Source organism: Polypterus senegalus, chromosome 2, assembly GCF_016835505.1.
Source record: "Polypterus senegalus isolate Bchr_013 chromosome 2, ASM1683550v1, whole genome shotgun sequence".
In the NCBI taxonomy this organism is placed as follows: Eukaryota; Metazoa; Chordata; class Cladistia; order Polypteriformes; family Polypteridae; genus Polypterus; species Polypterus senegalus.
In genome coordinates, this window is record NC_053155.1 from 251,465,850 (window position 1) to 251,492,105 (window position 26,256).

The 26,256-nt window shown below is 38.6% G+C and overlaps 1 protein-coding gene across 1 annotated transcript in view; it reads left to right on the plus strand.

The window, feature by feature from the left end:
• Nucleotides 1-26,256, plus strand: part of gpc5a (glypican 5a) — a 992,726-nt gene that overhangs the window by 140,199 nt on the left and 826,271 nt on the right. Inside the window, exon 2 of the mRNA XM_039746320.1 lies at nucleotides 13,093-13,254. Coding sequence (XP_039602254.1) covers nucleotides 13,093-13,254 — 162 coding nt within the window. The remainder of the gene's footprint in view (nucleotides 1-13,092; nucleotides 13,255-26,256) is intronic.

Genomic DNA, 26,256 nt, shown 5'->3' on the forward strand with positions numbered 1-26,256 from the left:
TACATTCATAGGCTGAATCACAATCTAATCATTTGAATGGTTCCCTATCAGGTAACACTTGTGGTTGGTCGGCCAGTCGGCAAACGTCAGAGACTTCGCCTCAGGTGCTGGGGTTTAATCCCCATAAGGGAAAGCAATGGTGCCTACAACTGAGGAGCCCCAATTAGGGTGAAACACTTGTCATTTACTCTTTGTCTTATTTGGCAGGTACTGTATCACATATCTATGATCTGCTTCTCACAACTGAGAGAATGTGGCAGACCAACTACAGGTATTACCTAGTAGGTAACATCCAAATAATCAGATTGTGATTCCGACTAATGAATATATACATATACTATGGTCTGAACACACACTAGAATGACTAAAAATCAATAAAATGAAAAAGAAATACAACTTTTAACTTGGCTGTCACTGTGAGGCATTATGCAGACATATTCCTGTTGGTATAAAGGAGCCCCATTAGCGATTCTTGACACACTTGTGCTCAATAATTTGTTCGCTGAAATTCCTCAGTGTTAGTGTGTTTAAAATGGCTCTCAATGTTGTTTTAATTCCTTCCCTTGCTACTACTACCAGGGGTCCAGAGTGTGTACCGTAACTGACCTTGTCAGTTTGGCCTCTTGTGAAGTGATAATACCAGCCCAGCACACCATAGCACTCACACATTAAAGGAATGCATGCTTCTGAGGAAAAGAGCCTGCTTTGCCCTTCCTTATATAGTTCCTCTGTCTTTTAAAACCAGTTCAACCTGTCATTGATGTGGACCACCTCTATATCCACACCCTGAATAGTGATCAGACATAGAGGCTATTTGGTGCGGTGAAAGTCAATAACCAGTTTCTTGGTTTTGCTGATGTTAAGATGCAGACAGTTCTCTTTCCCCCATAAAAAAGTTCTCCATCTGACTCCTATACTCTGTCTCACCCCCCTTATCAATATACAGTACCCCATAAGTGCAGAGCCATCTGAGAATAGCTGCCAATTTATCTTTATTCACTTATTAATTCATCTATTTACTTATTTTTACTAGCTGTAAGTTTTATTCTGTTGCCCATGCTCTCTTTGTCAGGGGTGGGGGTTGATTTGTTTTCAATCCTATTTTTGTAAAATTGATCTATTTCTATGGAATGTTGTGTGATTTCAATAAAATCAATAAAATTAAAAAAAAAAAGAGAATAGATGCCAATGACATGACCTGGTGTTATGTTTATAGTCTGAGGTGTACAGAGGTTTTTGTTTGGGCTCTGCTGTAATGTGCCTATAGATTATAGGGTCATGTTGGTTACTTCTACAGAGCATGGTGATTTTTTTCTTACATATGTTAATAAACATGTAACTATCCAGCGCTATGATTAGTAATTATGATGTGCAACTAATTTTTTTTTTCATATTTTCAAACTCTCTGCTGTAATGGTGGTATTTGAATCAACAGTCATATCTTTTATCCATGTAGATCAATATTTCATGAAGGTCTGAGTGTAAGTGAGGCCATTACCTGTCAAATACCATAATCTCAGGCATTGTAAGACTTATTTAAAAGTCAGTTATAATTCAGTTTTTAAATGTTTGGTACAAAATCCTGTAAGCTTTGAAAAAAACAGACACACCAGCTAGAATGTCATACAAGTGTAATGTTTATGTGCACTATGTATTTAATCAATAAAGACTAAAAATGAATATATTTCATAGGCAAAATTAAATAGCACTGAAGAGTGAAGTTTAACTGTGAGTTTACCTGTATTAATGTTGCTCTGAGAAGTAATTACATTTTTTGATTCTCTTGAATAATGAAAATTATTATGAACACTGATATTTATAAATACTGTATAAGATTCACTTTGTAACTGAAAAGATCTCACAAAACAGCTTTATCAATGGTTTTGAAGAATTTAAAGTTTAGATGAGGTTTAAATGAGGTCTTCATGCAACCACCTTTGTTTTTTGTTGTCCCCTTAGGATGTCAAGGGTGGGGTGCTGTCAAAAACAGAGCCTGTTAAAGCCCATTGAGGTATTCCTTCTGTGATTTTGGGCTATACAAGAAAACAATTGTTTGTGTTGTTGTTGTTGTTCCAGAGGAATAAGATTCAGTTTCTTCAGACTGTTAGTTGGACATGCTCTGTTTTTATTGAAGGGATTTTATTCCTTTTCTCTCTCAGAACAGCTTTTAACGCTGCTGTGTATTTGTGGCCTAGGGACAGGATTTTCCAACCGTAATCCCAATGCACTGCTCCTAGCACATTACAGACTTTGCATACAATGATTCTTGCCTTCTGCTCAATAATTTTATGATGCAGAATAATATTTTATTGATTTTTCTGTGTGCACTACCTTGCTGGTAAGAATGGTTTGTTAATATAAACCCTGTAAAAGGAAACCGGGTTATTAGTAGATGTTTAAGCAGCATGAGGTTATACAGGAGATGGGCAGGGCAGTACAGGATTCTCCTTAAGTACACACTGATGACAATAATTTCTTTGCCAGTACAGTAGAAAGAAGTTATGTACTGTATTGTCAAAATGGGGTAGATTTATAATTTAGGCAATGACTCCTACAGATGGAGTGTTTTTTATTTACATTCAAGTTAGCTGCCTGGGCTGGGCTGCCATTCTTGCTACATTGTTAGCTGGAAAGGAACAACAAGCTATACATAGTATTCTCTTTGATAGGACTGATTTCTATGTTTTGTACCAGCAGATTCTGCTTCATGTATCTTTTGAGTGGATAGAGCTCAGGCTCAATATCTTCTTAATCTTGTTCAGAGGTTATGGCACAATGACCTCGTGGAACAAATTACAGAGGAATTTGCCAACGATGAAACGTTAAATGGAATAAGTGAAGAACTGCATGAAGAGAGGCTCAAAGATGATTTCTGTTATCTTTTTGATTTAGTAAGAACACTGGATGGGGCAAAAGCGACTCAGAGTTTCACAAATGAAATGAATAAATAAATCATTTTTCAAGCAAACTTTATTCTTATATTTGCAGAAACAATTGTGAAATTAAATAGGAACTAAAAGAAAATGTAAACTCAGTAATTCCTCAATCAAAACTTGACTCTGTTTCAGTCTCAGATCTGGGGCAGCTCTCCACAAGAAGGGTGGGCATTCTGCGTTTGAGACAGACCTGAAAGACAGACGCACTTCAACTGGGGAAAGACTTCTTGCTTTAGAAAAACAAGAACTTTTACTGATTTTTTTATTACTGTAAGATATTACACTTGTGTGTTAAGGCAACTTGCAATCTCCATCTTTGTGACTTATAGTAAGTTTATAAGAAAGCATGTTTTCTTTGCAAAGAATCTGCCTACAGAAAGTGAAAACATAGCTTTCTGTGTTGCATGCGTCAGAATATCTTACGAAGGGAGCTCACGGAAAATTCTCAGAATGGTCAAAATATAAACAACTTTATTATACAGCAATTTCATTTTACATAACCATCAAAATACTTCTGTTGAGATGCAATAAACTTGTCCCAGTGTTTCTTCCATTCCTGGAAACGTTTCCTGAACTCATCTTTTGTTGCCATTTCTAGAGCCTCCTGCGATTTTTTTCTTAGATTTTTTCCACAGTAGCAAATCGTCTTCCCTTTATTTTCAAGTTTAATTTGAACAAACTCACAGGGATCAAGAGCTGATAAATTTAATTTGAGGGGTAGGGATGCAAAACGGCGTTGTTTTTGGACTGACAATATGGCAGGTGCAGTGTCATAGTAGAGCAGTGTATTCAGGTGTGCTGTCATGGTGCAAAATGCAGTTTTACATACACCCCTTCTCCAGACCTGAGATCTGTGCTGTATTTGATCTTAATCATGTTGTTGTCAGTGAATTTTGCCTGGTTTTGGTTTAACCTGGTCAGATTTTTTATTTTGTTTTTGTACCTGCACCTGACAACCTATTACTCATTTCATTCTTATTTGCTTCCAACTGGATTATGTTTCTCCATAATCAGACCAGTAAGCCTGTTTTTATTAAACAATATTAACATCATTAATCTAGCCCCTTTGTATAAATTCCTTTATCTTTATTTATCCGCAAGGACCAAATCCAAGCCTGTGAATCTGCCAGCATATTCATGACATCACCTTGCTTCGGTGCCAAAAATTCCATTCAAAGTTGCATGTGTTTTTATGGGTAGGTTTTTGTGAACTGGGTAGCTGGGGTAAAAATATGAAGATAACATGAGCAGCATTAATAAGTACATCCCCAGTGCAGCTTGTCTAGTAAAAATTAGAAAAGTAAATTATAACATTCATTTTCACAAAAAAGACAAAATTCAGCTTTAAATTGCTTTTTCTTTTTAAAATGTCTAACCATTTATGTTTATAAAGTAATGTTTCATTAATTTTTTAAACTTCATATCAAAGTGAGGATAGTACAAATGTCAAATGTAATAAGATATGACTGGATCATTAGTCTTAGCAATTAAAATAAGCCAAAGTATTCAACACAATAAATATTTTAAATTTAAGAAGTTGCTGTTTATGACTGCACTATACTGTATGTGGACTGCTAAGGCCTGTTAACATACACTCACCTAAAGGATTATTAGGAACACCATACTAATACGGTGTTTGACCCCCTTTCGCCTTCAGAACTGCCTTAATTCTACGTGGCATTGATTCAACAAGGTGCTGAAAGCATTCTTTAGAAATGTTGGCCCATATTGATAGGATAGCATCTTGCAGTTGATGGAGATTTGTGGGATGCACATCCAGGGCACGAAGCTCCCGTTCCACCACATCCCAAAGATGCTCTATTGGGTTGAGATCTGGTGACTGTGGGGGCCATTTTAGTACAGCGAACTCATTGTCATGTTCAATTCTGAAATGATTCGAGCTTTGTGACATGGTGCATTATCCTGCTGGAAGTAGCCATCAGAGGATGGGTACATGGTGGTCATGAAGGGATGGACATGGTCAGAAACAATGCTCAGGTAGCCCGTGGCATTTAAACGATGCCCAATTGGCACTAAGGGGCCTAAAGTGTGCCAAGAAAACATACCCCACACCATTACACCACCACCACCAGCCTGCACAGTGGTAACTAGGCATAATGGATCCATGTTCTCATTCTGTTTTACGACAAATTCTGACTCTACCATTTGAATGTCTCAACAGAAATCGAGACTCATCAGACCAGGCAACATTTTTCCAGTCTTCAACTGTCCAATTTTGGTGAGCTTGTGCAAATTGTAGCCTTTTCCTATTTGTAGTGGAGATGAGTGGTACCTAGTGGGGTCTTCTGCTGTTGTAGCCCATCCGCCTCAAGGTTGTGCGTGTTGTGGCTTCACAAATGCTTTGCAGCATACCTCGGTTGTAACGAGTGGTTATTTCAGTCAAAGTTGCTCTTCTATCAGCTTGAATCAGTCGGCCCATTCTCCTCTTACCTCTAGCATCAACAAGGCATTTTCGCCCACAGGACTGCCGCATACTGGATGTTTTTCCCTTTTCACACCAGTCTTTGTAAACCCTAGAAATGGTTGTACGTGAAAATCCCAGTAACTGAGCAGATTGTGAAATACTCAGACTGGCCCGTCTGGCACCAACAACCATGCCACACTCAAAATTGCTTAAATCACCTTTCTTTCCCATTCTGACATTCAGTTTGGAGTTCAGGAGATTGTCTTGACCAGGACCACACCCCTAAATGCATTGAAGCAACTGCCATGTGATTGGTTGATTAGATAATTGCATTAATGAGAGATTGAACAGGTGTTCCTAATAATCCTTTAGGTGAGTGTATTTTCCTAAATATTAGGCATTGTTATGTTTCTATCTAGCAGTATTTTTATAATAGTATTTAACATATTTCTGAGGAATGCGTGCTGTAATAACATGCATGTCTAGGCATAAAATGTGTCTTTTGATTTACTTTTAATGTGACCACTTTATCAAATACTTTTGAGGTGGAAGGCACATCACCCTGTTTGGACTGTTACTAATACTTTTCAGAATTCATATGTATTCCGTATATGCAAACAGTTGTGTACACAATTTTGGACTTCTTCCTGTGAAATGATTTTGCTGCTACTGTATATGTTTTTTAAAGCATTTTAAAAGCATTGGTCTATAGCAATGTGCAGGTATGGGTCTTATTTTGTCAAATTATAAGACTCCTATTTGTTCGATAATTCTAAAATCTGCTTTACACATTGTTTAGATATATTGAAACTTGTAAGAAAAAGGGAACAGTTGCAAACATACTACATCGCCAAAAAACCTAACTACTATTCCCACATAATATAGCATCATCAAGCAGTAATCAAACAGCTTGTCAAAAAAATACAATATGAGAAATAATGCTAATATCATATTGTGCTGTTTATAAAAGAACACAAAGACAATTAAAAAAAGGAAAATACATTTTTAACAAAATAGTTAAATTATGTGTTTACTGTTTATAGATACTTATCGCTAAGGGCCATAGGAAAACAATAGAAGAATAATGTTTTAGAAATTGGCAAATTCAGCCACAGTAATAAATCTTTCATTATGATTATTTCACACATGTCATATGTTTTCTGACTCTTGGGGGGATGGGGCCCTTTAACGTTTGTTTTAATTTGCACTGCTCTATGTGGGTAATTCTTATACATTCAGCCTGCAGCACCTTTCTGACAGCAGTGTTTCTCAACCCTTATAGTCCCGCAACCCATCTTTGCCTTTTTTAAATTTATTGACGACTCAATAACTGCAATTGCAAACCACCCCCTTTGGTAAAGTGACCATGATTGGGGATCCTACTTAGAGAAACAAACTCACTTAGAAATAGGTAACATATCACACAACACTTCCAGTCGCTTAGGCGACAAACCAATGACAGCATCCTGTGACCAGAGTGACCCAGTGGTTGAGAAACATTGGTTTAGGAGACCTGTCATGGCCCATTTGCAGACCAACGATGGCAAGCCATGAAACACCCCCCCCCCAGTGACGCGACTAAGTGTCTAAGAAACACTGCCTTACACATACCCACCATATCGGCATGAGTGTCAATATTGGTGACCCACAGCAGAACCACACAGCCTCAGTTGCAGTGACCCGCACACTTAGTGACCGACATATGGCCAATGTGACATACAGCCCCAAATAAAGGCAGAGACATGAGTATAACACAGTACACATTTATTTACACATGGGAAGCGTGTCTCCCTCACTTCCCTCAAGTACAGTACATCAAGCACCAAGCATCTTCTTCTCTCCTTGTCATCCACCTCCACTCCTTCTCTTGGCAAGCTTCATCCCTCTTCCTCCTAACCCTGGCTGTCCAAATGGAATGGCTCCTTTTACGCAGACACTGGGAGTGTTCCAGGTGGCTCATTAATCAGACCTGGAATCACTCCCAGGTGTGGTGAAAGCCCAATGTAGGGCTCTAAACTTCCCCCTGGTGGCCCCCACAGAACCCAACAGGACTGTGCCAAACTCCAACTCCCAGTGTGCCCTGTGGGAATCCATAGTAGGCTGCCGACTAGCATCCCAAGGGAGGTAGTGCCTTACAGATACCTTCTCCCCCAATCCTTCCATCCAGCTGGTGTCCCGGCGGGGTAATGGCCATGGCTGCCTATCATCTTATATATAAACGTCTATGCGTGGAAGTGTGTGTGTGTGTCTGTCCATCCCAAAAGTGCAAGTCTACAGCACGAAGCTAAAAGAGATGGCAAGGAGGCCCCAAGTTAACGAGTCGGAAGAAGAAAGAAGTACAGTACAAGGCTACAGCATGAAGCTTAAAGAAAGCGATTCCATCGCCAAAGTGAAGCCGGTGCAGAAAGACAAACTCGCTTAGCCATTAATACACAAGTGAGGCAAGCAAATCAACAAAACAAATAAAACCTCAGAGGAGAGAGAAACTCACTTAACCGCTGATAGACAAGGGAGATGAGCACATCCACAAAACGAAACTGCTGACTCTGCATTTCAGTTTTTTTTTTCTGACGATTTCAATAGTTTCAAGGAGACCGGGCTTTTTACGGCACAGCTTACACAGGTAGTAATATATATATATATATATATATATAGGGAACACCTGGTGCTCATCCGTGAACCATATAAAAGGGGCCGTCTCCATTCATTCAGGGCTGGAGTCGGGAGGAGGAAAGACGAAGCACAGAGGAGGTGTGGAGGCGGCCCAAAGAAAGGCATTTGTGGCCAGGACTTTGTATTGGGGTATTGTGCACTAACTGGGTCTGAGTGACCATTATTTGGGCCTGTGTGACCGTTATATTTGTAAATAGAATTATAAATAAATGTGTGGTGGTATTTAACAACATGTCCGCCTGTCTGTGTCCGGGTCGGCTCCACAATATATATATATATATATATATATAAAACAGTTTTTTTTTTTTTATTTTGGTTTGCTACGCTAGGATAATAGTTTTTTTGTTATTTGTATCTACTTGTTAGTTGGCAGTTCCTTTAAGAAAAAAATAAAGGAATTAAAGTCCAAGAACATTCATATTGCTGATCATAAATATCTGCGGTGGGTTGGCACCCTGCCCGGGATTGGTTCCTGCCTTGTGCCCTGTGTTGGCTGGGATTGGCTCCAGCAGACCCCCGTGACCCTGTGTTCAGGTTCAGCGGGTTGGAAAATTGATGGATGATCATAAATATAGAAACAAATGTGCATCAAAAACCACGACTATATACAGTTAAAATATCAGTAATTTCTGATGGGATTGTTGACATAGTGGAATGTACCATCAGTTAACATCAGAAGCAGACATCTGATTAAGACTTTTGGAACCAAATCCAGCAACCACAATGGTCAACAAGACCAGGGTTAAGAAGCAATGATTTTAACACGTGGAGAGGGTTCCAGCTGTTGCATGGAGTTTCATTTTTGTCAACTCATCCCTCACCACTTCCTCATAACACTTCAGACTTTGTTTTTTTAAGCGAACACAAGCTGATCTTGATCTGGCCCATGTAACTTTTATTGGTTAGTTTTTACTTATCTTCCAGGAAAGCATGTCTCATTTCTTAATGTATTTTTTTTCTTTTTAAATGTTTATCTCTTTATTTTAATCTCTTTTGGTATTTATTCAATTTGATTTACAGCTTCTAGTTTATCTCAAGTATATATAGTTAAATTTCCCTTTGGCTTGCTTTCACTTCTGACTAAATCCTACTTTCTAGAGTTCAGCATTTGTTTACACTCATTTTATTTTATTGTTGCCCTCAGAGGGACACTTTCATGCCCTGTGTTGACAATATTTCTTCCCTCATGACTGTTATGTTAGTTAAACAAATTTGAAAATGGTGGATAAATGTATAGTATGTATAGTCACTGTTCATTGGTATGCATGCACAGCTCTAATAACAATAAATCTACTAAGAATTAGGAATGAATGGTAGTACCATGAAAAAATACTTTTATCTAATTATTTTCATATAAGCTTCATGAAAAAAAAAACTGAGCTTCATGAAAGTAATCTTTTGGATAGTGGAAATCCATAGAATATACAAGCTTGACTGTGACTTGACCTTTTCTTGTGAAAAAGCTACACATTGTCTTTATAGCTGTCATCACATGGTCCTGGGTGGGTCAGGTTGGTGTAAATGGGCTTTTTGGCAGATGCAACTGCAGTTATTAAACAAAGTACAGAGAAACATGACTCTAAAAATGGATAGATCTATTTGTATTTGTTAGGTTGTAAGATTTAGCAGTTGATTTATGCTAATGTTAGATGACCACCCAGAATTGGTGTATAGTTAATTATTTTAACAAGAGCTTGCCTGGTACCTTAAACATTTATCAATGATTTGTAAATCTCATAGGATCTGGGAACTAACTCAAGAATCTTTACCATGAATTGTCTCAATTGTTTCAATTTCTTTCAGGTGATAACTTGTAGAACACGTAACATATTGAATGAGTGGTGTGGCATGATACTAAGCATAATATAGCATTCCCAAACTTGCCTAACGCAATTCTGAGTTGCACTGTGCCAGACAAAATTCTGTTAGTCCTGGACAAGGCACCACTCCATAGCAAGACCCACTTGTAAATCCACAAACTTAGTCCTGTACATCTTTGAGGGTGTGAGTACCCAAGGACATTTGGGGAAATGCATATTCCATATCGACAATGACCAGGGGCCTCATGTATAACGCCGTGCGTAGAACTCGCACTATAACATGGCGTAAGCACAAAAGCCGAAATGTGCTTACGCACAGAAAAATCCAGATGCAGGAATCTGTGCGTACTCCAACTTCCACGTTCTTCCGCTACATAAATCCCGATCAGCGTGAAAACTAACGCTCGTGCACGCATTATGTAACGCCCCAAATCCTCCCAGAATTACGCCTATTTGAATATGCAAATCAATATAAATCGCCCTTAAGCGCAGCCTTCTGTGAAAAGACAATGGGAAAAGCACGGGGAAAATATAAGAATTTCAGCGAATACCAAGTGGAGGCAAATGAAAAACATACTATTTGTTCAAATAAACCGTGGTATAATCAACAAAAGGAAGTTGATCGAGTGACATAGCGTGTTGGAGAAACTTGAAAGCTCACATTCACAAATCGCACAGTGCCGGAAATAAAAAAGAAGTCACATATCAAAGTTGCCGTGAAAGGAAGAGTTGTAAGCCCACTGTCTGAGTGTCATATGAAAGTTAATTAGGGTACAGAGAAAAAAGGCACACGGTAGGGAAAAAGCACGAAATGTCAACTTTAATCTCGAATTTTCCACTTCAATCACGTAGTTTATTTTGTCATTTAGTAGAACATTATAAACTTCATCTTAAAATCGTTTAATTAACCAGTTTCTCAAAATTACATCGTAATTAAAGTAGCACGTTAAATGCTTTGTTTTGTATTTGATCTTCTACTCATATGTGATCTATGTGTGTGAATCACTACTTGCTTCTTAAACTGGCCCTCTTCCTCCAACTGGACACAGAATCCATTACATTTGTGATATTACAGCTCTCTGAATAACTAAAATACTGAGATGTATACGTGATGTCATTTTCATGATGATAGGAGCTAAAGCACATTATTAAACATGTGTTTCATGAGCCTCGTGCTCATGACAAGCATTTATCTTTTGTCGAAATTTGTAAGCTGCTTTTAGCTTTGTTGTTATTTTCTCTTTCTGTTTTATATTCAATATATATTGTGCGCCCAAGAGTCCTTGCTTTTCTTTCCCCAAGTAACCGATCGCCATACAATCAGCTCTGTAATAGACGTTAAGCCATCTGTAAGCTTAGCCGATTCTTCAAAACGTTTAAAGAACATTGAAATATCTTCGTAGTACATGTTTAATTATTCTATCCTTCATGACACTCCCAGTGAAGAATATAGATTATTTAAATGAAGTTAAAGTTTTATGTGTATAATTTAACAAACATATTTTGCTGCATTTCACCTTAAAAATGATATCGTCATCATATGTAAATACGCACTTTATAAAGTGGCCCAGGTTGTGAGATATTATAACTGTAGTGCAAGTTTACAGTGGGGTGATTGTACTTATAAGTACAAACCGTTCTACAAGGAACAATTGATTGAGTGCATTTAAAGTTCTTGGGATTAAACTGTTTCTGAACCGCGAGGTCCATACAGGAAAGGCTTTAAAACATTTTGCAGTGGCAGCGTGTCCTTAAAGCTTTATACCGATAATTCTCTTTCCGATCAGCTGCTGCTGTGATTGACACTCAGATACAGTGATATAAATACTCCGAGTCGTGCAGTGAGAGTAATATGGAAAAAGATGATCCGCTGTGGCAACTCCTAACGGGAGGAGCTGAAAGAAGAAGAAGAAGAAGAAGAAGGAGAAGTGAGTAACAACGCTAAAGCAGTTATGGTATTTGGAATACTATGGCTGTTCCCTGGACCATTATATTGTTACGAGTTAATTACAATCAGATGCATTACACTAATAAACAATATGTGCTTAGTTTCTGTGTATTTATAAAGCCGCGTCATGAAAATAATGAGTAATCACACAAGAACAGTACCATTGCTTTGACGCTGGGTGCCGCCAGTTTGCAAAACCGAGCGGAGAACTTGCCTACGACAAGGCATGAGGTACCGTGGAAAAGTGCGTGACTTTCCGCCAAGTGTAGGTTTTATACATCTCGATTTGAACGTGGAAAAGTTCTTACGCAACATTTCTGTGCGTGCGCACCGTTTATACATGAGGCCCCAGGTATGGGATTAGAAACCAGGATGCTGGAGCCTTCAGGCAGTAATATTAGCTACTGTGCCATCCATGGCTAAAATAATTCTACTATGAGAGTATTCTAAACAAATAATTAAACGTAAAAAATACCAATAAAAACAGAGCAGCTACATTCAGACTCTAAATGATGTCCTTGGGAATGAAAGACTGCTCTCTGGTAAAAAAAAATTAAAAAAAGAAAGATCTGAAGGCCCATTTGCTGTTATAAGACCTGCATGTGGTATTTAAGCATCTACAAGTAATAATAATAATAATAATAATTAATTACATTTATATAGTGCTTCTAATGATACTCAAAAGTGTGTTACATAGACAGAGGGGAACCATATCAACCACCACCAATGTGTAGCATCCATCTGGATGATGCATCAGCAGACATTATTGTGCCAGTGTTGAAGATGGTAAAGGTGTAAGAGAAAGAGCCAGTTAGGAACATGGGATGATTAGGGGGCCAGAATGGATGAGGCCATGATGGGCAATTTAGCCAGGATATCAGGATAAACCCCACTGTTTTTGAAAGATGCCCAGGAATCTTTAATGACCAGAGAGAGTCGGGACCTTGGTTTTATGTCACATCCAAAGGACAGTGCCATATTTACAGCACAATGTCTCAGTCACTGCACTGGGGCATTGGGATCCACACACAGATCACAGGGTAAGCCTGCTGGCCTCACCAACACCTCTACCAGCACGAGCCCTAGCTTTATGTAGATGGTCTGCCATCCAAGTACTGGCCATTGCCTGACTATGCTTAGCTTCAGATGGATAACATGTTCTGAAGCACAAGTGGTATTATTATTATTAGTAGTAGTAAAAGTAAAATAGTAAATGATTTCAGAATCGGATATATAAATTATGTGTGTATGTGTACTATACATTTATATATAATTTTTTTCTCTCTAAAGGTACCGAACTACAAGTTTGCACTACCAAATCCCTAACATGCTGCACCAGGAGGATGGAGGAGAAGTACCAAATAGCAGCCCGACAGGACATTCAGAATTTATTGCAGATATCCAGCTCAAGCCTGAAGTTTTTAATATCAAAGAATGTTGCTGCAATTCAGGGTAAGTATCACTAAACTGCTAATAATAAAAAATTGAATTTTTAAAGGAGTTCTTTTCAAAAGTTAAACGTCTTCATAAGAATATTATGAATTTGTATTCAAAACGTTTCTTGTTAGACTTTATAATGCCGTTGTTGTACAGTTTATTAACTGAATGTTGCGCTTTATGGCACGGTGGCGTAGTGGTAGCGCTGCTGCCTCACAGTAAATAGACCCGGGTTCACTTCCCGGGTCTTCCCTGCGTGAAGTTTGCATGTTCTCCCGTGTCAGCGTGGGGTTGCTCCGGTTTCCTCCCACAGTCCAAAGACATTCAGGTTAGGTGCATTGGCGATTCTAAATTGTGCTTGGTGTGTGTGTGTGCCCCGCGGTGGGCTGGCGCCCTGCCCAGGGTTTGTTCCTGCCTTGCACCCTGTGTAGACTGGGATTGGCTCCAGCAGACCCCCGTGACCCTGTAGTTAGGATATCGTGGGTTGGATAATGAATGGATGTTGCCTTTTATTTTAAATATTAAAATAGTCACTCTTTACCTAATATTACATGCACACTTGTGTGCAATATACACTCAAACTAAATTAATCATAATTCTAATGAAATGCTAATAGAAAAATGCATTCCACTTACATGATAATTCATCTGTAAAACCTCAAAAACAAATCAGTTTTACGGTGTAATGAAACTATTATGTGCAAGGGAAAAGGCAAAGGTCATTATAAAATTAATTGATCTGTAAATCTCTTTAAATTAAATCTGTAATTACCACTTACCACAGTTTGCCTTTCCACTGTTTAGCTTTTTTAACTTTCACTGCAAATAGATGTCATGATTTGAATTCTTGGTTAACATGGCTTTAGAAGAGTGAGTGTAAAATAATGGGCACATTTGGGTTATAATAGTAATTTTATTGCATTTATTGTCACCTATTGAGAGATTTTATTTTATCAGCATGGTTTAAATGCATGCCAATTTAAAAGTTTAATTTAGTTACCCAGTACTTGATTGATCTGCCCACCTTAACGTTGGTTTTGAACATTAAGGGCTAGTGCTGCCGTATGGTTTAACATGGTCTGTTGCTTGTGGAAAGAGCTGTTGTCTAATGTCATCCCCCTTGAAATTAGCCTGGGTGAAGTCTTCTGTCTTTAAGATCACATTGTCTAAATACAATTCTTTGTCCTTCTTTTGGCCAGCACTACTCTCTCTGTTTATTATTTATAGTGCAGTGGCCACAACTATGTAGTATACCCTACACTTGAGTTTCACTGCTGCTTTGTGGCTTTTGAGCATATCCCATCTTCACTTCTGTATGTAAGGTTGATCTGCACAGATCAGCAAGTCTATGACTTCCCTCATGAACCATCGACACCCAGAAGTTTATGCATTCCAGATTCATTATATTGTCATAAGTGTTCTTTCTGTTCCTCATTGCAAGCCTTAGCTCTTCTTATTTCTTATTAATGTTCTTTACATTTCCTTGATTACCACTGTAAGAGTCAATCTTAGAGGTTTTAATGTTAATGTTGGAATTGCTTAATTTCAGTAATAGAAAATCAGTTTCTTACAGTTACCTAGAATATGGTATAATCTTTTTCCCTTTGTAATTTAACATGAAATAGAAATTCCGTTGCTATATCTGTAAAAGTGAGTGCTAATTAAACCAGTTAGTCTTGTTGCTAGCTTGGAATGTCAGATAAGTTTGCAAATAGTAAATTGGCATACAGCTTTCTGACTGTTTTAATATAAACATTTGAAAGTATGACTGTATGATCACATTTACAGAAATGAAACAAGATAAAGAAGCCGTAAACAGAACTTTTTCTTTCTTTAATATAATTCTTTTCTGTAACTTTTGTGTGAACTGTTTTGCTTTGAATTTTATTAATACTTTTAAAACAAAGATATTTGGTCTGTAGAATTACTTGAAAACACGTCACACTAATGCCAGAACTGTCCTATGAAGCAAACTTAAAGCTGCAGAACTTTGGTAACTTGGTACAAACTTGCTGTAACCACCAATGGGAAAAACTTTACCTTACTGAGTGGTCGCTTTATTAGGTACCATGTCTTACTGTAAGTTTGGTTCCTTAATTGCTGCATGTGTGGCATAAGGGTGTGAGTCCATGTCTGCAATATAATCCTCCATAGTTGCTTTCCAATTGCTTGAAGGTGGATTTCTTTTCCATATATTGTAGTTTAATTGCTGAAGTATACACTGTTGATATGAAGAAAAACACAAAATGAATAATTAGGTTCTAATACGTATACTGTGACATTAAAGGATTTCTAGCTAATATCAAGGATATCACAAACAAATTCACTACCATTACCATTGGACTCATGGACATTTTGCAAAGTCCTGACCATACTATCAGTATGAATTACCAGGTTACATAATGTTTTCTCAGTCTTCTGGGATCCATTGCTTATGTTCCAATCCCCTTTGCAATTACACCTTTGTATTTGTCACTAACGAAGAAACTTTGTTGGATTGTTGGCTGCTATACCCGATCCAAAAAACTAATTATATGTTTTGATAAGCTGATTTTGGTACCACAGTGCTTCCCTTTTATTACTCTACCCTGTTTGAACCCCTTTACATCATTTGTTTCTAGTGATGTGAATGCAGGTAGCTTGATATTTTTTAAGTGATGGGCCATACTCAATACTCCTGTGACATTGTTGTGTGTAAACCACCAGAAAGTTGTTATTGTTCCTGATATTATCATCTCAGCCTTAAGCTTTGTTGCTTCTGAACTGCATACAAATACATGTGCACACACACACACACACACACACACACACTAGTGTGTGCGACCTGTTGGTGTTTTCCTAACTTCTTTAAATAGCATTGTGCTCACATACAGTAGGATACGCCCATTGACTGAGCAGTTAATTACACTGAACAAAATTGCTCTTTGTAATATACATCTGTATTTATAGATGTATATTGGTATTTATATATTATATGGTGTTTTATGTTTTTTAATGAATGTCTTCAATTGCCTTCTGGGCCTTTATGAACAATGGTACATAAAAAATTAACTGAATTAAACTAAACTCTAAAGCCCAGCAATGAAAATGTGAGCAAAACAATTCTGGAACGATACTTGACTTGCAGGATGGATGAGCAAAATAAACCCGAAATGTGTATGAAAGTTTTGTACTTGTAGAAAACCAAATTCTCCATATGGCTTCCTTTTATAGTAAATTCATTTCTACTACATATTTATGTTCTAAGTGTGCATTAATGTTATTAGAATGTTTAAAATTTAAATATATAGAAGAGTGACTTCTTTTGTTTTTTCATTTACTTTTCATATTTCTATCCTTAATTCATCTTAATGTTTTGTATTATCCTGCTCCCAATTCCATTTACGTCTGAGAGGTCATTATGTATTGTGTAGTACTCCATAAGCCAACACACAGTCACACTGAACACTGGCCCTTACTTCTCCTGAATAAAAAAAAAAAATATATATATATATATATATATATATATATATATATATATATATATATATATATATATATATATATATATATATATATATATATATATATATATATATAATCTCTTACCATGTCATCAACGTGGTAAAACATTTCCCTAGTAAGCATCAATCCCAGGAATTTTAGATGTACTGAGTTATTATACTGTATTTAGGCATAGCAACATTTGATATATATGTCTGTGTGGAACATGCATATTTTCTCTACATCTACATGGGTCTTTGATTTTCTCAAAATGAAGTTGAAAGGTTAGTTTCAGTGGCAAATTAATATATGAGAGTTACCTTAAAGATTTTGTAACACTTGTAGCAGATAGAGGCGTGGTCCACCTCTAACACCCTCAGGTACCATTCTGAACACCAGGTGAAAGTATAATTATTTTTATTATTATAATAAAGTGCACCAAGCACCCTCCACTCCACACTCATAAATCACAAATACACTACACAATACTCTTTCCTCCTCGCCCAGACACTTCGCCCTCCTACCTCCCAGCTCAGCTCACTGTCTGGGCCTTCCCACAATCCTTTTATACACCCTGACCTGGAGGTGTTCCTGTCCAATCAGCCCACAATTCCTTATTCCTTCCGGGTCAGGGCAAACAGTCCTTTATTTCACCCCAGGAGCATGTCGTTTCTCACCGTCACATGACTATGACGTACTCCCGGGTTATAGGGCACATGCGAGCCTATGAGCCCCCCTACAGCAACGCCTGGTGGTCCCCAAGGTATCCAGTAGGGCTGTGTATAAACACTACAAAGTCCATGATGCCCTGCTGGAACTCGGGGCATGATCATGCTGTCGGGGGGGCTCCTCCTGGCGGCCTGGGGGTGAGGGCCGGAGTAACATGCCGGCCATCCACCACACACTGTAATACCTCAGACATAATTATCAAAAAATGATTGGAAAGTATTATTTGGTTAATTTGAAATGTTCCCCTTGCTATTGCAACACCATGAAGTAACCTGTTTTATTCTGCATGGGCATTTTACCTTCAAAAAGTATTAGATTAGATTAGATTAGAAAAAAGATTTTTTCTTGAATCACCACTGGCAATACACAATCACTTTGAACCAGAGTTCAAGGAGCAGTCAAAGGAACAGTTTATCCTCCTACGAAAAAGTTGTTTAGAGGAATGTTCCACTCAAATCACTGGAGTGATTTTTTTGACTTGAAGACATTCCTCTCCTTGTCATTTTTTGGTCAAGAGGCCTGTCTTCAATTCAAGTCTTTCCCATGAGTCTATAGGTTTCCTGTTTCTGTCTGCACTGAAAATTGCCTTAAAATTTTTATTAAGAAGAAAATTAAACCTTTTTAAACTGAGGGAAACTATACCAATAATTATTTGTTATGGATCTCTTTGTATACCGCATTGTGAGTTCCGCCCTCCGAATTTAATATGACCAAGCTGTGTGCTGAGCTTATTCTTGAGCATGAAACGTACAGTTGGCCATGTGAAAAGTAATCTTGTCTCAAATCTCACAGCTTGGATTGCTGCTGTCATAATCGGTTTGAGTTTCATGGTTTGTTTCAATTATGACAGTATTTGTAGGACTTGTGTTGAAGAGACATTCGGCATCTGTCAAGCATTGTAAGTATACAACCGGTTTCATCAATAAATTCACATCCAGCTTTTGAGAGTTTAAACATTCATAAACTTCAAAGTGTCCACTACTGAAATCGTCACCTGTGAATCTAAGATGTTTAAGAGGCATTGGTGGTTGTCCAAAGGTGTAAAATATTTGGCCATTTCGGTACACTTGAAAGCGACAACCGAACAATTCAGCGGCCCCAACTCACATGCAGATCCATAGGTGAAGGGCTTAAGCATTTCACTCTTATAGTGCTCCTATGATATAATTATCTCCTGTACCGTCATCAGTCCACACCTTGAACCTGTCCCAGTCATTCAATACATAAGACACAAAATTCTTCCGGATATCAAGAGTGAGCCTGATACGGCCATGTAATATGTAACAAAGAGAATGGAAATGGCAGGTGCCATCTACGGGCATGGAAACCACTCGGTAAGTGACAGTTCTTTGATCAATGGTGATCACCTTGATAGATATGTTAATGGGGGTACAGTTGGAATGATAAAGGAAATAGGTACCTGAACAATGTAAAGTAAGTCTAAAATACTTACACAATAACTATAATCGTAATAAATGAACAATAAAACAGCGGAGAAGCCGTGGATTAAATTTAAAGGCTGTAGTTATCAGCAGGGAGACATGAATCCCGTAGTGTAGCAAGGAAGGGAATGTAGAGACCGGAGCGACCGCTGGCCTTATATAGGCAGGCAGCCAACAACGTGGGAGGCGTTGGGATGGGGGACCCAACGCTGCCTCACACAGTGACCGAGCTGCAGGCTATGGATGTACTGTATATATGTACGTAAGTAGGAATCAGTTAGCTTTGGGAACCCGCGTACCAAATTTCTTGAAGATAAGCCCATAAGTAACAAAGACTGTTGAAAAGTTCAATATGGCGGCCGACAGTGGCATCATACCACCGAAATAAGTACGTACGTTGGTTTCGGTTAGCACAGGGAAGCCGCCTACCAAATTTCGTTAAGATGGGGACATAAATAAGAAAGTTCAACATGGCGGACGTTGTCGACCGTTATGACCGTTACGCGTAGAATTTCAAAATTAAATCCTGCTTAACTATTGTAAGTAAGCTGTTAGGAATGAGCCTGCCAAATTTCAGCCTTCTACCTATATGGGAAGTTGGAGAATTAGTGATGTTGGAAAGTTCAATATGGCGGCTGACAGTGGCGTCTTACCACCGAAATAAGTATGTACATTGGTTTCAATTAGCGCAGGGAAGCCGCCTACCAAATTTCATGAAGATGGGGCCATAAATAAGAAAGTTCAACATGGTGGACGTTGTTGACCGTTATGACCGTTATGCGTAGAATTTCGAAATGAAACCTGCTTAACTTTTGTAAGTAAGCTGTAAGGAATGAGCCTGCCAAATTTCAGCCTTCTACCTACACGGGAAGTTGGAGAATTAATGATGTTGGAAAATTCAGTATGGCGCCTGACAGTGGCGTCATACCATCGAAATAAGTACGTACATCGGTTTCGGTTAGCGCAGGGAAGCCGCCTACCAAATTCCGTGAAGATGGGGCTATAAATAAGAAAGTTCAACATGGCGGACGTTGTCGACCGTTATCGACCGTTATGACCGTTACGTATAGAATTTCGAAATGAAACCTGCTTAACTTTTGTAAGTAAGCTGTAAGGAATAACCCTGCCAAATTTCAGCCTTCTACCTACACGGGAAGTTGGAGAATTAGTGATGAGTGAGTGAGTGAGTAAGTGAGTGAGTGAGTGAGTGAGTGAGTGAGTCAGTTAGTCAGTTAGTCAGTCAGTCAGTCAGTCAGTCAGTGAGGGCTTTGCCTTTTATTATGTAAATATAAAAGCAAAAATTGTGGCATAAATCACAACCTATTGTTCAATAAAATTAACAGAGACAATGTAACTTTTATTATTAATTTTTGTGAACAAATATAGAACTACATCTACAAGGTAAATATCAGTAAACATCAAATGTATACAGCATATGAGAGAAAAAACAGAAACATGGCTAATTGTAGTCATTAAGGAGGCTATAGGAAATCAGTTTCCTGTGTTTAACCTGGATATGATCTACAGGACCAGTCTGTGGTTACTCTTGGCAAATTGTGAAATAAATTCATTCATGTCTAGATTTTCTGTGATGTTTTTCTCATGCGCCAGAATGACTAAATTTCTCTTCCTTGAATGCAGCATTGTTTGGCAGAGTGGAGTGAGAATGTGACATATACAGTATATAGCGAATGCAACATAGGGAAGGCCTCTTTGTACTGCTGAATGCATTTGCATGCTTCAGAGAGATTAGAATCAGCTGGCAGTTTATTGATCAACATTGCTTTTGCCACAGCAATTTCACTTTGAAAGCTCATACTGTTTTGCTCTGTGCCTGCAAGTACCTGAAGTGATTTCAGGAGAGAATGATCAAAAAATAATTCTGATTTTGGCAGGAGAAGCAATGTGGCCCTCAATAATTAAACATTTCTCTGATAGAATCTTGTCTCCATTTCCACAATAGCTCTATCAACAATGCTGAACATAGCCCTTTTAAAAGTCTGATTAGGAGCAATTTGTTCATCAGAGTCACCATTCCTAGGTATAGACACGACAATACTGTCATCACGCTGTGAATTAACTTTCCGTTTCCTTTTGAGCGAATTGGTAGGCCTACTTTCACACTGAGAGAAATGTTCCTCCCAGAATTAGTCGCATCTCATCTCCTTCAATGTGGCCAGTGAAGCCGTCACCACCTCCACAGCAGTGCACAAATCCACTGCATGTTCCTGTAGAATTGCATTGGCTGGTATCAGCACACCAAGCACATGAAGGAGGAATTTTCCTGTATTGAAGAAATTCTGCTTTTTCAAAAGACCACATGCCTCTATGCAAATGTCAAAAGGGGCAGTGTCAGCCTTTGCTACCTTTGAGAGAAGACCCTTTATAGCTTCCTCATTGTTGACAATGGACTTTGTGACATCATAATGACTGGTCCATCATATTTCTAGAAGTCTTTTCAGTGTGGATGTATTGCATGTGTGTGAAACATAATGTTTGTGACAAAATGTGTTCAATGAATTTGACCAGTCAAACAACTTCTTACCAGAGGTTCTGATTCCATTGCATGTATCACTGCTAAATGGAGCTGGTGGTTGTAGCAGTGTACATATGGAATGTACTTACCAACTTTGTTTTGTAACAAAGCCTGGACACTACACCTTGCCCCAGACATGACAGAAGCACCATCAAAACACTGACACACTAAATTGCCTGGGCTGTAATCTAGCTCAGAGAAATGTGACAGAATTTGGTTACAGATATATTCAGCATGAAGCTGATTCAGTTCAATTAAGCCAATCAGGTGTTTTTCAGGGATGGAGTTCTGGACAAATCTAATCACTACAGACAAATTCTCAATGTTACAGTGATCCCTGGTACCATCACTTTTAATGCAAAGTCCAGGAGAGTCTGCTGTTTCATATTTGGTCCTGATATCTTTTACCACCATTTTGGCAAGAGTCTCAATTATTTCATTTTGAATTACATCGGATGTGTATTTTGCGTTGTCTGAGATGTATTTTACAATTTCTGCAAGTTTGGCATCTTTTTTGATTGTGTAATCAAAGAACTTAAGGAATAGTCCCTCCTCCCCACCTTCATGATCGTAGCCGCAGAGCCAGTTCATTGACTGAAAGGAACTGAACGGCCTCCCCAATGCTTTTCACATAATATCTATTCTTTTCTATCTGGGTTTGACCCAGTACTTGAACTATGCTTTCACCCATCTCTGCCCAGTGCCGATACTCTTGCCATGCAGACATGGCTCTGACATGCGGGATACTAGACGCGTGTTTGTGGAAGCCGCCACCGTCTTTTTCTAGAGCTTTTTTCCAATTAGTGAAGCCGTGTTTGGTGAATATGTCCGCGCGGTCCGAATTGGAAACACTAAATTTGCGGCAGGCAAAGCAAAAGCTGGCATCACGGACAATAAAATATTCAAGCCATGGTCGAGACTGACGCCAGCTTGCACTAAAACATCTGAGTGTCTTTCTGAATGTGCGCTTGGGATAATTAATTAAAATGGGCTGGGATGGGTTATCCATATTTAAGTCATGCAGACCGAACTGTATATTTTGTTGAAGGTACAGGTTTGGAGCACCCGACACGGGCGCAGAGCTGGAGGATTGTGTAGGCTTATCTACATCTTTTGGAGTTTCAGTTCCCGGCGTGGGTGCGCTGTGCTCCGTGTTGGTAGCAGCAGTGCTGGGCTCAACTGTGGAGCCAGCAGCTTGCGGAGGGACGGAGGTTGAAGATGCCTGCTATTTAATAAGCCACCTATGCATAGCCTTTGGTGTTACCAACCAGAAAATAAAAGAAGAATGGAACGTATACAGAGTTTTAATTAAAGAATGCGGTCAACAGGTTCAAAACGTGCTGCAAAATGTGCGGCTACGTGAACTGTGAAAATCAAATTCTTCTCCAGAGTTTTCATTGGACAGACAGAGCATTTTGCAGGGTGGGCATGGCTTGTGTCTGGGGGGGCAGTGCCCATTCCAGCCCTCCCGTGGTCACGCCTCCATTAAGAAGACTATGTCATGAAGTGAGGTCTGTATCATTGCAAGTTTAAAAAAAAAACAATAGTACGGTAGAGCTTGGTAGTGGCGTGCATGTGTGTTGTAACATGATGGAGTGACTGAGTGATGTTGATGAAGTGGTCAGCAGATCATGCATTCGTGTGCAGATGCACACGGCCTGGCCGATTGACTCATTAGCTCTTCAGAGTTGCATAATTAAGCACCTACATGTATCTTTTTAATACATCTTTTATCCCGAGCAGTACGGGATAGAAAAAAAAAGAGGACCGAATAGTTGGAGGATGGTTGCTAAAGAAATGTCAAGGTAGAATTGAGAAGGTGAATTACTGTGGAAGAGAGGGGGAAAAGTAGTTGAGCCCAATGAGTGGAAATGGCTCTCGAGAGAGTCCGTGATGAATTGTGGAAGCAAAGACTTGGAGTAACCCTTGCATGGATCCAGGAAGCACAAAACAGTGTATGAGAAGACAGAGGGCTGGCTAGGTGTGTCAGGAGAAGGTGACCACAGCTGTCTCCAACTGGGAAGAACCACTGGAATGAGTTGGGGAGACAGAAAGAGAGAGAGACAGAGCCATACTAGATGTCTTGAAGTTCTTCTAAAAGAGATTTTAAAATGTTGTTTGGTTTAACCACCACAAGAGCACTGTTTTATGGATTATCTATTAACTTTAATCATTATCTGCATTGTACTCTGTTATTTAGACTTTTTTTTTAATCAGCTTGCACTTTGAACTTTGCCTAAAGGAACCTGATTGTCACTCGGTAAAATGCCCATTTTGGTTAAGAACTACTAGGGGGTCATTGGACAGTTTGGAGTTGGGTATGAGCCCCAGGCTTTGACACCTGACAGCCTAAGCAGCATTTAAGACAATAATAAATCTGGTAAACCTTTAAAAGTGTACTTAAGATATCACTTATTATCAGTTAAGCTATGCTGGGTATAGAAAGAGAGAACATTCATAATTTTATAGATTTCAGTTTTACATATTGTCCCTTTGGGCGGCATGGTGGCGCAGTGGGTAGCACTGCTTCCTCGCAGTTTGTAGACCCAGGTTTGCTCCCCGGGTCCTCCCTGCGTGGAGTTTGCATGTTCTCCCCGTGTCTGTGTGGGTTTCCTCCCACAGTCCAAAGACATGCAAGTTAGGTTGATTGGCGGTTCTAAATTGTCCCTAGTGTGTGCTTGGTGTGTAAGTGTGTGTGCGCGCCCTGCCCAGGGTTTGTTCCCTGCCTGGCACCCTGTGTTGGCTGGGATTGGCTCCAGCAGACCCCCGTGACCCTGTAGTTAGGATATAGCGGGTTGGATAATGGATGGATATTGTCCCTTTATTTCAGAAACAGTTACTTATTTATTTTTAACTAATTTGTTCAGTATGTGATTCGATGAAGACTTCAAACAGATCATAAAATTCCTTATTTATAGCAATTTCTTATAATGGAGATCCTCTTAAAGAGCTAGATAAATACTAGGGTGTTATAAGCAAATTAGCGGGTTGGGTGACTTGCTCATAGTCACATAGTGCATCACAGGCTGGATTTAAATCAGCTACCTTACAATTTTAAAGTGTGTTTTATTCCACTAGACCTCACTATCTCCTTTGCTTTAACTGCCTAGTCACTGCAAGTTTCTTCTGCAATAATCTAAAAAGACCAAACTTCTAAAGAACATGTAAACCCTTATGAATTAGGAAATGTGTACTTTTTCCAATCAGTCAATAATGTAAGTGCCAGCATATTCAAAAAAAATAAAAAAAGAGAAAGTGTGGTGTGCTCAGTTTCTACAGAATGGATCAAGTGGTCATGTAATTTGAAACACAGCATTTATTCTTTAAAGAAAAAAATTAAGCTGAGGTATTTTTTTCAGCATCTGGTGGTTTTCTGGCAGGTGTAGTTCTTACAAAGGGCACCTATTTTCAAGTCATCGGAACACTTCATTTCATTTTTACTTTTGTAATGGAAGTTTTTTTCAAATGGCTTCCTCATGGTTTATGTGATAATGATTACCCAATGCCTGCTGTGTTCTCTTATAGCTGATGCATTTCAGTGCAGTATAACTGAGCTGTTAGCTGTCTTCAAACTTGATCATATTAGAGAAAAACAGCTGCATATTCGTGAAAAAAGCATACTTTTATTAAAAATTGTTTCATTTCCTTCTCACTTGCAATATTTTTATTATCTTCCTTATTAGATAGGCTACTACAAAGTAATAGCATCACTTTCATGCCATTTATTTAGGCAATAAAGCAACATTAGCCACAATAAAGAAGCACATATTATGATATGAAAGATTTAGATACCAATTTTGCAAGTTCTTTCATACACTTATGCTTAATTAAATGCTTCTTCTGCACCATTGGCAGATGGATTTTTATTATTATTATTATTTTAAAGCCTCAAAATCCATTTGAGGGTCAGGGAACAGCAAAGACTATCCTGGAAGCACTGGATGCAAAGTGGAAACTAACCCTGGGCAGGGCAAAAAGATATGCAAGTCAGGTGGACTGGCAATTCTAATTTGGCCCCTAAGGTGTGTGTGTGGCCTGGCACCCTGTCTAGGGATTTTTCCTGCCTTGTCCTCTATGCTAGCTGGGATTGGCTGCAGCTTCCCCATGACTCTGCTGTGTTTAGAAAGTGGAATATTGGTGGAATATTGTTAGTGGTGTTAGAAGTGCATACAATGAAAGAAATGTCAGTAAAAAACATCTATTCGGTGACTCTTATATTAAGCATTTTTCATTATATTGCAGCCCTTCATCAACACAGTACCAAACTAGCATTCTCAAACATCTGCCACAAGCCTAAGAATTTTAGCCCAAAGTCAAATAACTATTGTTAGGTAATGTTAAATAAGATCTAACCACAATCATAATAATGTAATATGGAGTTGGTTTGTCAGGTTTTTATCTGTAGTGTTTGTGAAGACTACTGAGAGCCAAACTAGTCAACGGTAGATCTGCTACACCTGTGCTATATGGAGCGGTCATCCATTTCAACAAATTATTCAAAACAGTTTTTAACTATACTTTTATTATGCACTTAACCTAATTTTAATTCAGTAAACAGTTCTATAATTACATTTTTATTAATTTTATGCTGCAGTGAGATAGCAAACATTTTTTCTTACATAATGCTATCATTAGCATGCAACACCACCAGAACAAAAAACAAAAAGGCCTAAATGCCACCCTCAAAACAAAAATATCATACACGTGGATTCAGTTGTCCTTTAATCCTTTAAAGTATAATGCTTTTGCACTGAACACCAATACTTTATGGACTCCTAAAGAGTCTCTTCGCCTGGTCACTTTTCAGTGGATGTGAATGTGGAGGTGG